We start from the raw sequence: 12,423 nt of genomic DNA on the forward strand, positions 1-12,423 counted from the left end.
TATCCTTCTAAAAGCCCTGTCTAGTAATAAAAAGCCCTGTCTAGTATCCTTCTACTCTAATAAAAGCCCTGTCTAGTATCCTTCTACTCTAATCCTGTCTAGTATCCTTCTCCTCTAATAAAAGCCCTGTCTAGTATCCTTCTACTCTAATAAAAGCCCTGTCTAGTATCCTTCTACTCTAATAAAAGCCCTGTCTAGTATCCTTCTACTCTAATAAAAGCCCTGTCTAGTATCCTTCTACTCTAATAAAAGCCCTGTCTAGTATCCTTCTACTCTAATAAAAGCCCTGTCTAGTATCCTTCTACTCTAATAAAAGCCCTGTCTAGTATCCTTCTACTCTAATAAAAGCCCTGTCTAGTATCCTTCTACTCTAATAAAAGTATCCTTCTCCTCTAATAAAAGCCCTGTCTAGTATCCTTCTACTCTAATAAAAGCCCTGTCTAGTATCCTTCTCCTCTAATAAAAGCCCTGTCTAGTATCCTTCTACTCTAATAAAAGCCCTGTCTAGTATCCTTCTACTCTAATAAAAGCCCTGTCTAGTATCCTTCTACTCTAATAAAAGCCCTGTCTAGTATCCTTCTACTCTAATAAAAGCCCTGTCTAGTATCCTTCTACTCTAATAAAAGCCCTGTCTAGTATCCTTCTACTCTAATAAAAGCCCTGTCTAGTATCCTTCTACTCTAATAAAAGCCCTGTCTAGTATCCTTCTACTCTAATAAAAGCCCTGTCTAGTATCCTTCTACTCTAATAAAAGCCCTGTCTAGTATCCTTCTACTCTAATAAAAGCCCTGTCTAGTATCCTTCTACTCTAATAAAAGCCCTGTCTAGTATAAAAGCCCTTCTAGTATCCTTCTAATAAAAGCCCTGTCTAGTATCCTTCTACTCTAATAAAAGCCCTGTCTAGTATCCTTCTACTCTAATAAAAGCCCTGTCTAGTATCCTTCTACTCTAATAAAAGCCCTGTCTAGTATCCTTCTACTCTAATAAAAGCCCTGTCTAGTATCCTTCTACTCTAATAAAAGCTGTCTAGTATCCTTCTCCTCTAATAAAAGCCCTGTCTAGTATCCTTCTACTCTAATAAAAGCCCTGTCTAGTATCCTTCTACTCTAATAAAAGCCCTGTCTAGTATCCTTCTACTCTAATAAAAGCCCTGTCTAGTATCCTTCTACTCTAATAAAAAAGCCCTGTCTAGTATCCTTCTACTCTAATAAAAGCCCTGTCTAGTATCCTTCTACTCTAATAAAAGCCCTGTCTAGTATCCTTCTACTCTAATAAAAGCCCTGTCTAGTATCCTTCTACTCTAATAAAAGCCCTGTCTAGTATCCTTCTACTCTAATAAAAGCCCTGTCTAGTATCCTTCTACTCTAATAAAAGCCCTGTCTAGTATCCTTCTACTCTAATAAAAGCCCTGTCTAGTATCCTTCTACTCTAATAAAAGCCCTGTCTAGTATCCTTCTACTCTAATAAAAGCCCTGTCTAGTATCCTTCTACTCTAATAAAAGCCCTGTCTAGTATCCTTCTACTCTAATAAAAGCCCTGTCTAGTATCCTTCTACTCTAATAAAAGCCCTGTCTAGTATCCCTCCTCTAAAAGCCCTGTCTAGTATCCTTCTCCTCTAGTATAAAAGCCCTGTCTAGTATCCTTCTACTCTAATAAAAGCCCTGTCTAGTATCCTTCTACTCTAATAAAAGCCCTGTCTAGTATCCTTCTCTAGTAATAAAATCCTGTCTAGTATCCTTCTCCTCTAATAAAAGCCCTGTCTAGTATCCTTCTACTCTAATAAAAGCCCTGTCTAATAAAAAGCCCTGTCTAGTATCCTTCTACTCTAATAAAAGCCCTGTCTAGTATCCTTCTACTCTAATAAAAGCCCTGTCTAGTATCCTTCTACTCTAATAAAAGCCCTGTCTAGTATCCTTCTACTCTAATAAAAGCCCTGTCTAGTATCCTTCTACTCTAATAAAAGCCCTGTCTAGTATCCTTCTACTCTAATAAAAGCCCTGTCTAGTATCCTTCTACTCTAATAAAAGCCCTGTCTAGTATCCTTCTACTCTAATAAAAGCCCTGTCTAGTATCCTTCTACTCTAATAAAAGCCCTGTCTAGTATCCTTCTACTCTAATAAAAGCCCTGTCTAGTATCCTTCTACTCTAATAAAAGCCCTGTCTAGTATCCTTCTCCTCTAATAAAAGCCCTGTCTAGTATCCTTCCTTCTAATAAAAGCCCTGTCTAGTATCCTTCTACTCTAATAAAAGCCCTGTCTAGTATCCTTCTCCTCTAATAAAAGCCCTGTCTAGTATCCTTCTACTCTAATAAAAGCCCTGTCTAGTATCCTTCTACTCTAATAAAAGCCCTGTCTAGTATCCTTCTACTCTAATAAAAGCCCTGTCTAGTATCCTTCTACTCTAATAAAAGCCCTGTCTAGTATCCTTCTACTCTAATAAAAGCCCTGTCTAGTATCCTTCTACTCTAATAAAAGCCCTGTCTAGTATCCTTCTACTCTAATAAAAGCCCTGTCTAGTATCCTTCTACTCTAATAAAAGCCCTGTCTAGTATCCTTCTACTCTAATAAAAGCCCTGTCTAGTATCCTTCTCCTCTAATAAAAGCCCTGTCTAGTATCCTTCTACTCTAATAAAAGCCCTGTCTAGTATCCTTCTACTCTAATAAAAGCCCTGTCTAGTATCCTTCTACTCTAATAAAAGCCCTGTCTAGTATCCTTCTACTCTAATAAAAGCCCTGTCTAGTATCCTTCTCCTCTAATAAAAGCCCTGTCTAGTATCCTTCTACTCTAATAAAAGTATCCTTCTGTCTAGTATCCTTCTACTCTAATAAAAGCCCTGTCTAGTATCCTTCTCCTAATCTACTCTAATAAAAGCCCTGTCTAGTATCCTTCTACTCTAATAAAAGCCCTGTCTAGTATCCTTCTACTCTAATAAAAGCCCTGTCTAGTATCCTTCTACTCTAATAAAAGCCCTGTCTAGTATCCTTCTACTCTAATAAAAGCCCTGTCTAGTATCCTTCTACTCTAATAAAAGCCCTGTCTAGTATCCTTCTACTCTAATAAAAGCCCTGTCTAGTATCCTTCTACTCTAATAAAAGCCCTGTCTAGTATCCTTCTAGTATCCTTCTCCTCTAATAAAAGCCCTGTCTAGTATCCTTCTACTCTAATAAAAGCCCTGTCTAGTATCCTTCTACTCTAATAAAAGCCCTGTCTAGCCCTAATAAAAGCCCTGTCTAGTATCCTTCTCCTCTAATAAAAGCCCTGTCTAGTATCCTTCTACTCTAATAAAAGCCCTGTCTAGTATCCTTCTACTCTAATAAAAGCCCTGTCTAGTATCCTTCTACTCTAATAAAAGCCCTGTCTAGTATCCTTCTCCTCTAATAAAAGCCCTGTCTAGTATCCTTCTACTCTAATAAAAGCCCTGTCTAGTATCCTTCTACTCTAATAAAAGCCCTGTCTAGTATCCTTCTACTCTAATAAAAGCCCTGTCTAGTATCCTTCTCCTCTAATAAAAGCCCTGTCTAGTATCCTTCTACTCTAATAAAAGCCCTGTCTAGTATCCTTCTACTCTAATAAAAGCCCTGTCTAGTATCCTTCTACTCTAATAAAAGCCCTGTCTAGTATCCTTCTACTCTAATAAAAGCCCTGTCTAGTATCCTTCTCCTCTAATAAAAGCCCTGTCTAGTATCCTTCTACTCTAATAAAAGCCCTGTCTAGTATCCTTCTACTCTAATAAAAGCCCTGTCTAGTATCCTTCTACTCTAATAAAAGCCCTGTCTAGTATCCTTCTACTCTAATAAAAGCCCTGTCTAGTATCCTTCTACTCTAATAAAAGCCCTGTCTAGTATCCTTCTACTCTAATAAAAGCCCTGTCTAGTATCCTTCTACTCTAATAAAAGCTCTGTCTAGTATCCTTCTCCTCTAATAAAAGCCCTGTCTAGTATCCTTCTACTCTAATAAAAGCCCTGTCTAGTATCCTTCTACTCTAATAAAAGCCCTGTCTAGTATCCTTCTCCTCTAAAAGCCCTGTCTAGTATCCTTCTACTCTAATAAAAGCCCTGTCTAGTATCCTTCTCCTCTAATAAAAGCCCTGTCTAGTATCCTTCTACTCTAATAAAAGCCCTGTCTAGTATCCTTCTACTCTAATAAAAGCCCTGTCTAGTATCCTTCTACTCTAATAAAAGCCCTGTCTAGTATCCTTCTACTCTAATAAAAGCCCTGTCTAGTATCCTTCTACTCTAATAAAAGCCCTGTCTAGTATCCCTTCTAATAAAAGCCCTGTCTAGTATCCTTCTACTCTAATAAAAGCCCTGTCTAGTATCCTTCTCCTCTAATAAAAGCCCTGTCTAGTATCCTTCTACTCTAATAAAAGCCCTGTCTAGTATCCTTCTACTCTAATAAAAAGTATCCCTCTAATAAAAGCCCTGTCTAGTATCCTTCTACTCTAATAAAAGCCCTGTCTAGTATCCTTCTACTCTAATAAAAGCCCTGTCTAGTATCCTTCTCCTCTAATAAAAGCCCTGTCTAGTATCCTTCTACTCTAATAAAAGCCCTGTCTAGTATCCTTCTCCTCTAATAAAAGCCCTGTCTAGTATCCTTCCTTCTCCTCTAATAAAAGCCCTGTCTAGTATCCTTCTCCTCTAATAAAAGCCCTGTCTAGTATCCTTCTCCTCTAATAAAAGCCCTGTCTAGTATCCTTCTCCTCTAATAAAAGCCCTGTCTAGTATCCTTCTACTCTAATAAAAGCCCTGTCTAGTATCCTTCTACTCTAATAAAAGCCCTGTCTAGTATCCTTCTACTCTAATAAAAGCCCTGTCTAGTATCCTTCTCCTCTAATAAAAGCCTCTAGTATCCTTCTACTCTAATAAAAGCCCTGTCTAGTATCCTTCTACTCTAATAAAAGCCCTGTCTAGTATCCTTCTCCTCTAATAAAAGCCCTGTCTAGTATCCTTCTCCTCTAATAAAAGCCCTGTCTAGTATCCTTCTCCTCTAATAAAAGCCCCCGTCTCTATCATCTTTCTCCATCCACAGGGAATAGTGGTCTATATTCCAGTAACATTCTCTTCCTTTCCGACAGTGATATTCTAAAAGACTCTTCAGAAAGATATGGCTCTATCTCTATTTGATGAGGAGATAGTTTATATACAAAACAGAAATAACTGATTAATGTCAAATGAATCGTGAGAAACTGATTATCTGCACTCTAACTGAAATCATGTACTCGAATCCAGCAAAGCCAGCTGAAGGAAGACGTTACTTTATTTAATAAAAAATAAAAAATCAATTAAATAAATCATGTACTAGAATCCGGATTTCTAAAAATCGAACCTTTAATTCATTAATTTATGCCAGTTCCAGTCAAAAGTTGACACACCGACTCATTCAAGGGTTTTGTTTTATTTTTGAAAAACTATTTTCTACATTGTAGAATAATAGGGAAGACATTCATACTATGAAATAACACATATGGAATCATATAGTAACCAAAAAAAAGTGTTAAATAAAAAATATATTTTATATTTTGAAATTCTTCAAAAATGATGATGACATTCTTGGCGTTCTCTCAACCAGGTTAGGTTAGATACCTTGTAATTATTATATATATATATTTTAACCCTTTTTCTCCCCAATTTCGTGATATCCAATTGATAGTTATAGTCTTGCTGCAACTCCTGTACGGACTCGGGACCCAACCCTCACTGCTTCAGGGACACGATGCCTGTTTAACCCGGATGCCAGCCGCACCAATGTCGGAGGAAACACTGTACAGCTGGCGACTGTGTCAGCGTGCACCCTGCCCGACCCGCCACAGGAGTCGCTAGTGTGCGATGGAACAAGAACATCCCTGCCGGCCAAACCCTCCTCTATCCCGGACGACGCTGGGCCAATAGTGCGCCGCCTCATGGGTCTCGTGGCCGGCTGCGACAGAGCCTGGACTCGAACCAGGATCTGTAGTGGCACAGCTAGCAACTACAATGCAGTGCCTTAGACCACTGCACCACTCAGGAGGCTGTGAATTTCTCTCCTCCTTAATGCATTTGAGCCAATCAGTTGTTTTGACAAGGTAGGGTAGGTATACAGAAGATATAACTGGTTGGTAAAAGACCAAGTCCATATTATGTCAAGAACAGCTCAAATAAGCAAGGAGAAACAACAGTCCATTATTATTTTAAGACATGAATGTCAGTCAATCCAGACCATTTCAAGAACCCTGAAAGTTTCAAGTGGAGTCACAAAAACCATCAAGCGCTATGACGCAACTGGCTCTCACTAGGAATGCCACAGGAAAGGAAGACCCAGTTACCTGCAGAGGATAAGTTCATTGGAGTTACCAGCCTCAGAAATTGCATCCCAAATAAATGCTTCACAGAGTGCAAGTAACAGACACATCTCAACATCAATTGTTCAGGAGACTGCATGAATCAGGCCTTCATGGATTGAATTGCTGCAAAGAAATCACAACTAAAAGGCACCAATAAGAAGAAGAGACTTGCTTGGGCCAAGAAACACAAGCAATGAACATTAGACCGGTGGAAATCTGTCCTTTGGTCCGAGTCCAAATTAGAAATGTTTGGTTCCAACCGCCTGGTCTTTGTGAGACGGATAGTAGGTGAACGGATAAACTCTGTATGTGTTGTTCCCACCATGAAGCGTGGAGGTGTGATGGTGCCACTGTCAGTGATTTATTTATAATTTAAGGCACATAACCAGCATGGCTACCACAGCATTCTGCAGCGATACGCCATCCCATCTGGTGGTTTGGGCTTAGTGGGACTATCATTTGTTTTTCAACAGGACAATGACCCAACACACCTCCAGGCTGTGTAAGGGCTATTTGACCAAGGAGTGATGGAGTGCTGCATCAGATGACCTGGCCTCCACAAACACCCGACCTCAACCCAATTCAGATGGTTTGGGATGAGTTGGACCGCAGAGTGAAGGAAAAGCAGCCAACAAGTGCTCAGCACATGTGGGAACTTTAAAATATGTGGAAAAGCATTCCAGGTGAAGCTGGTTGTGAGAATGCCAAGAGTGTGTCAACAAGGCAGAGTGGCTACTTTGAAGAATCTCAAACACTTTTATGGTTACTACATGATTCCATATGTGTTATTTCATAGTTTTGATACCTACACGATTATTCTACAATGTAGAAAATAGTCCAAATAAAGAAAAAGGTGTCCAAACATTTGACTGGTAGTGTCAGAGACAGAACGGCATTAAGGCCCAGTACGGCCATGGATATACGGGTCAGTATTATTTCCTTCGCCTCTCTTTCCTGTAAAATGTCTACATGGACCGTAAATTAACTCTGCTTCTTTTTCATCATCAAGAGCCAACACTCCTGTACTGGTACACTGCATGTGAAACTGAACATGACGCCACCTAGTGGAGAAAACAAAAACCCAGGATGTGTTTGACCAAGTGTTGTTAGAAAGAGAAAGTTCCAGAACAGTTTCCATTACAGAGCTCCGCCACCAGATGAAGCAGATACTAAACAAGGCCAACTTTATTGAATGTTATATTACATCATTGGGGCATGAATGCATTTTCCAAGTGTACAAATTATGCTGAGGAGTTTGATGTGAATTAGAAAACAAGTCACAACATGTTTCAGCTTGGATCATCGCTGTCAAAAATGATGGGTTTGATCAGCCAAAAACAAAGCATTGATTAGAGCTAGAAGAGAAGAATGCTACAGACCTAACACCAGATCAGGGATCATCTTCAACCTCTCACAGCTGGGAATGGACATCTGCTCCATTCTACCCAACATTCAATTATAAACTAAAAGGAAACAATGAAAGAGATTGTGTCTATTTCTAGGTAATCCACAGGGAGAAACTGGAAACTAGGATGAAAGATCAACAAAAGAGACATTAGGCATTTAACAAGAGGGGTTTGTTTTCTGTTTGAAGGTTGTGGATAAGGGAGGGGGGGGTTGTTTCTGTATGAGGGTGTGGATAAGAGAGAGAGGGGTTTGTTTTCTGTTTGAGGGTGTGGATAAGGGAGAGAGAGGGGTTTGTTTGCTGTTTGAGGGTGTGGATAAGAGAGATGGGTTTGTTTTCAGCATTGACAGTTTGCCTTAAACAAGGAACATAGCTGGGGTCTTCAGTGGGAGTCCAGTTCAGATGCCAGAGTCAACATCGACCAGCTCTGGGGGCATTGGTGATTTGGGGTGTTTACTCTCAAAATGCTGCTTGAAGGTTTTGGGGTCCGGCATCTGTGACTGTAGAGGCAATACAAGGGACAAGTTGCTATTTCAACTGAAAAAAGGTCAAATACCACAACAACAATTGTGTTAAGTAACAAACCATAAAAAATAATGCATGATTGAGAAATCTGGTTGGAAAACAAGAGCTGCTGTATTTGGGAAACTGTATGAACAGAGCTACAGTGGATCGGCAGCTACGCCTGGACTACAGTGGATCGGCAGCTACGCCTGGACTACAGTGGATCGGCAGCTACGCCTGGACTACAGTGGATCGGCAGCTACGCCTGGACTACAGTGGATCGGCAGCTACGCCTGGACTACAGTGGATCGGCAGCTACGCCTGGACTACAGTGGATCGGCAGCTACGCCTGGACTACAGTGGATCGGCAGCTACGCCTGGACTACAGTGGATCGGCAGCTACGGCTGGACTACAGTGGATCGGCTGCTACGGCTGGACTACAGTGGATCGGCAGCTACGCCTGGACTACAGTGGATCGGCAGCTACGCCTGGACTACAGCGGATCACCATGGTCATATTCACTAGACAAACAGAAAGAAATATTTGTTTTTCATTGAAAAACAGTACTACGTTTTACACTAATGAATATGACCCGTTGATCTTGCAACCCAACTTCAAAATGGTTCGTAGTCCCTGATTGAAGAGCAACCACTTGTCTTTAAGGAACTCACCAGGCAGACACCGCAGGTGTGCACTAAAGCTGCCTTTGCGGCCGTCTTCTGATCATGTCCCTTGGCCTTCTTGGCCTCCGCTTGTTTCTTGGCATTCTTCTGCTGAGACTGGACTTTTTGATGACCACGTGCCATGTCTGGTCCTAGAGCTGGAGGTACAAGCCAACAGGCTGGGTGAGTGTTACTGAATAGGTTGTTATCAATAAAACCTCACACTACGCTGCAGAGTGTGTGTTGGTGGGGGCGCTGTGTGTGTGTGTGTTGAAATTATTGTTTTTGAGTACTATTATATCTGTTTGGGCTTCTTGTGATCAATTTGCAGTCTACCGCAGCCCCCTGACAGTCCGCTCAAGAAAAACAAACAGCCGCTGCTTAATCTAGTTGATAAACCCTGAAGTAGTATCAAACCTTGTATTGTAATTTCAGAATTTGTTTCAAATTGTGGTGTGAGTGTGTTGGTGCTGTGTGAGTGTGTTGGTGGGATGTGTGTTTTAAGTATATCATTTGCATAAAGTAGTATAAAAAGCTGTTTTCTAAATTCATAAATTGTTTCAAACGTCTGTATAAAGCATGATCACCCTACCTTACATTATTATTGGTATAAATAATATGACCAACCAATGTAAAATGGACTGAAATGACCTTAAGTATTCTGTTCTGCCTCATTTGCAAAGTAAATTCCTAATTTACATGCTACAGCATTTCATAACATGGTCAGGGCGATATAAATTATGTATTAATATAACCATATGCCTGAGCTTGATCTGTTAACGTTAGCTCAAGGTGATCATTGTAAACTCATCCACAGTAACTACAAAAAAAAGTATGAATAGCTAGCTCCGTTACGGTCTGATCCACGAGGATATCGGCTAACGCTAGGTAGCTACGTGGTTCGCTAGCTAAATACTACTCACATAGCTCTGGTCCATTGGCCGACGAGAACTGCTCGTTGGGACGCTACGACGCATGCGTGTGGATCAACGCCAATCCGTCAATTTCGCACATTGGGGGGGGCGACACCCTTCGCACAGTGAAAACAACCTTCCCAAGTAACATCTGTACTTTAGGCAGTCACAAAAGTATATTGAATATCCAGTCATTAAACTAAATTTAAAAAATAAAAATTCGGAAAGGGCAGAGGCAACTCATTGTCGTCGCGCGATAGATCAGAGCTAGTACGGACATAACCAGCCAACTTGGCTAGTTACCGTTGGTTAGCTGGCTAGGTTAGCTAGCTAAACATATAGCTACCTAGTTAGCTAGCTAGATATGGGTGATAACCCCAAATACACCGCACTGTGATGACTCACAAAACGAGTGAGAGAACGTTAGTTATCAGTAACGTTATCTTTGACTGAACGGCGGTTGGTCGTATGCTAGCTGGCTAGCTAAATAATTAGCGCTAGCTCTGTTGTTAGCAATCATGCTAAGCTTCCAGCTGCCCATATGGCAGACTGGCTAGCTAGCAACGTCCCGGTTTGTAGTTGATAAAGGCATACTGTTACATACGATAAGGTGCGCTAATGCTAGATTAAATAAAATAAGAATTGTCGAATAAATGTAGCTGGCTAGCAAGATACTATACATTACCTCAGTCTTGGCAGCAACAAAAAAAGGTCTGGATGGCAACGCTGTTCAAAAGCTTCACGAAAATGTGGCACACAGCTGATGTGGTTAGCCAAGCTAGCTACTTCTTCTTCTTTGGTATTATGGCGGTCCGCAAACAACTCTTATAGGTGCATGCCGCCACCTACTGTATTGGCTGTGCATCAGCCTGCTATTTTGTATGCAGTCATTACACTTTATGAAAAAATTGTCTCCTCATCACTAGTCCACCACTTGGCCCTGGCTGATCCTACACCAGGCCAGCAGCCTGGGAGGACGGGACATTATCGTTCAAACAGTAAAATTCCGTACACCCATGTACTTCTCTGCAGCTGCCACCACAACATCTATCCTCTGTAATTGACCTTCCATTCCTGCGGTACAGTTAACAACCATGGCCATCAACGCCAAAAAACAAACCTTACTGAAGCACATGTTACTCCTATCACTCTCTATTGACCTCAGCCTACTCACAGGGATCTCACCCTGGACCCATCTTCCTCTACTACTCTCTTTACTGCCTCAGCATACAACATCTTCTGTACTACTTTGATCCTGGCAACCTCAACCTGACTTTCTATCACTGGACCCCTCTGATCTCCAGCACCATTGGTACCCCTACAGTTTACACACACAACTTTGTCTAATGATACTACACATTCCTTTGTCTCATGTCCTCCTGCAAACTTCTCACATATAGTAATCTTCCTCCTACACACTGCTGCCACATGACCATAAGCTTGACACCTGAAACACTGTAATGGGTGTGGGACAAAAGCTCTCACGGCGTAGTACAGACAGTGTCGTCTCTGTTTCACCACGCTCACCACCAGGTCTACGCCGCACCAAACAGCGTGTGTCACAGACACTGGGAATCTTCAACTTCAGTTGGCCCTTCAGTTGGCCCTTTTTTAAATATATATTTTTTCACCCCTTTTTCTCCCCAATTTCGTGGTATCCAATTGTTGTAGTATCTTGTCTCATCGCTACAACTCCCGTACGGGCTCGGGAGAGACGAAGGTTGAAAGTTATGCGTCCTCCGATACACAACCCAACCAGCCATACTGCTTCTTAACACAGCGCACATCCAACCCGGAAGCCAGCCGCACCAATGTGCCGGAGGAAACACCGTGTACCTAGCAACCTTGGTTAGCGCTCACTACGCCCGGCCCGCCACAGGAGTCTCTGGTGCGCGATGAGACAAGGACATCCCTACCGACCAAGCCCTCCCTAACCCGGACGACGCTAGGCCAATTGTGCGTCGCCCCACGGACCTCCCGGTCGCGGCCGGTTACGACAGAGCCTGGGCGCGAACCCAGGGACTCTGATGGCACAGCTGGCGCTGCAGTACAGCGCCCTTAACCACTGCGCCACCCGGGAGGCCCCGGCCCTCAACTCTTAATACCACTACACTGATAACTCTTTTCAATGGCTCTCTGCTCCAGAGAGGAAAGCAAGTCACAGTCGCAGTCCCCAGTCACGTGATGCGGAATGCACACTCCCTCTCAACGGCAGAAATGCGAAAAAACAACACAATTCCACTTTGAGTCACTTTCACCGACCCAACCTTCCCCAACCTCTTGTCCACCTAACCTGACACCACATATGGATCAGTCAGAAGGCAAGGATCCGTTCTCTGAAAAACTCACTCCCACTGGGCAAAAAATATATATTCATCACCATCAGAACAAGGCTCAAACTCGGTGGTCTTCACTGCAACTGCCACCCCTGTTAATTCATACTCACTCTCATCATGTTAAATTTTCTTCTGCAGCAGTCCATATTTACTCTTAATGTGATCCACTTTCTTCCAACCTCCATGGTTCCCTGACTCCATCTCCAAGTCCGACAATCATTTGGGCGAACCCGCCATCTTGTCATCTTGTCATTCCAAGCTAGCTAACTGGCTGACCAACAT

General features: G+C 42.0%; 1 protein-coding gene across 2 annotated transcripts; it reads right to left on the bottom strand.

Annotated features, from left to right (window-relative positions):
- Positions 1 to 7,486: 7,486 nt before the first annotated feature.
- On the bottom strand, positions 7,487 to 10,608 carry LOC115118818 (zinc finger protein 706-like). 2 transcript variants are annotated; one of them, XM_029647546.2, is made up of 3 exons: positions 10,491 to 10,608; positions 8,901 to 9,070; positions 7,487 to 8,224 (listed from the first exon to the last, which is right to left on the bottom strand). In XM_029647546.2, exons 2-3 carry the CDS (start codon positions 9,033 to 9,035, stop codon positions 8,123 to 8,125), a joined length of 237 nt encoding a protein of 78 aa, XP_029503406.1. In that variant the 5' UTR covers positions 9,036 to 9,070; positions 10,491 to 10,608; the 3' UTR covers positions 7,487 to 8,122. The 2 variants fall into 2 exon arrangements, with proteins under 2 accessions (XP_029503406.1, XP_029503405.1); XM_029647545.2 differs by having other exon boundaries at positions 8,901 to 9,049; positions 10,491 to 10,606.
- Positions 10,609 to 12,423: the final 1,815 nt, after the last annotated feature.

This window comes from Oncorhynchus nerka, linkage group LG4 (genome assembly GCF_034236695.1).
Source record: "Oncorhynchus nerka isolate Pitt River linkage group LG4, Oner_Uvic_2.0, whole genome shotgun sequence".
In the NCBI taxonomy this organism is placed as follows: domain Eukaryota; kingdom Metazoa; phylum Chordata; class Actinopteri; order Salmoniformes; family Salmonidae; genus Oncorhynchus; species Oncorhynchus nerka.

Coding starts and splice junctions, on each gene's coding strand:
- LOC115118818 (XM_029647546.2), bottom strand. CDS start 9,035: ATGGCACGTGGTCATCAAAAAGTCCAGTCTCAGCAGAAGAATGCCAAG. Junction 8,225..8,900: donor ACACCTGCGGTGTCTGCCTG/GTGAGTTCCTTA, acceptor TTGCCTCTACAG/TCACAGATGCCGGACCCCAA.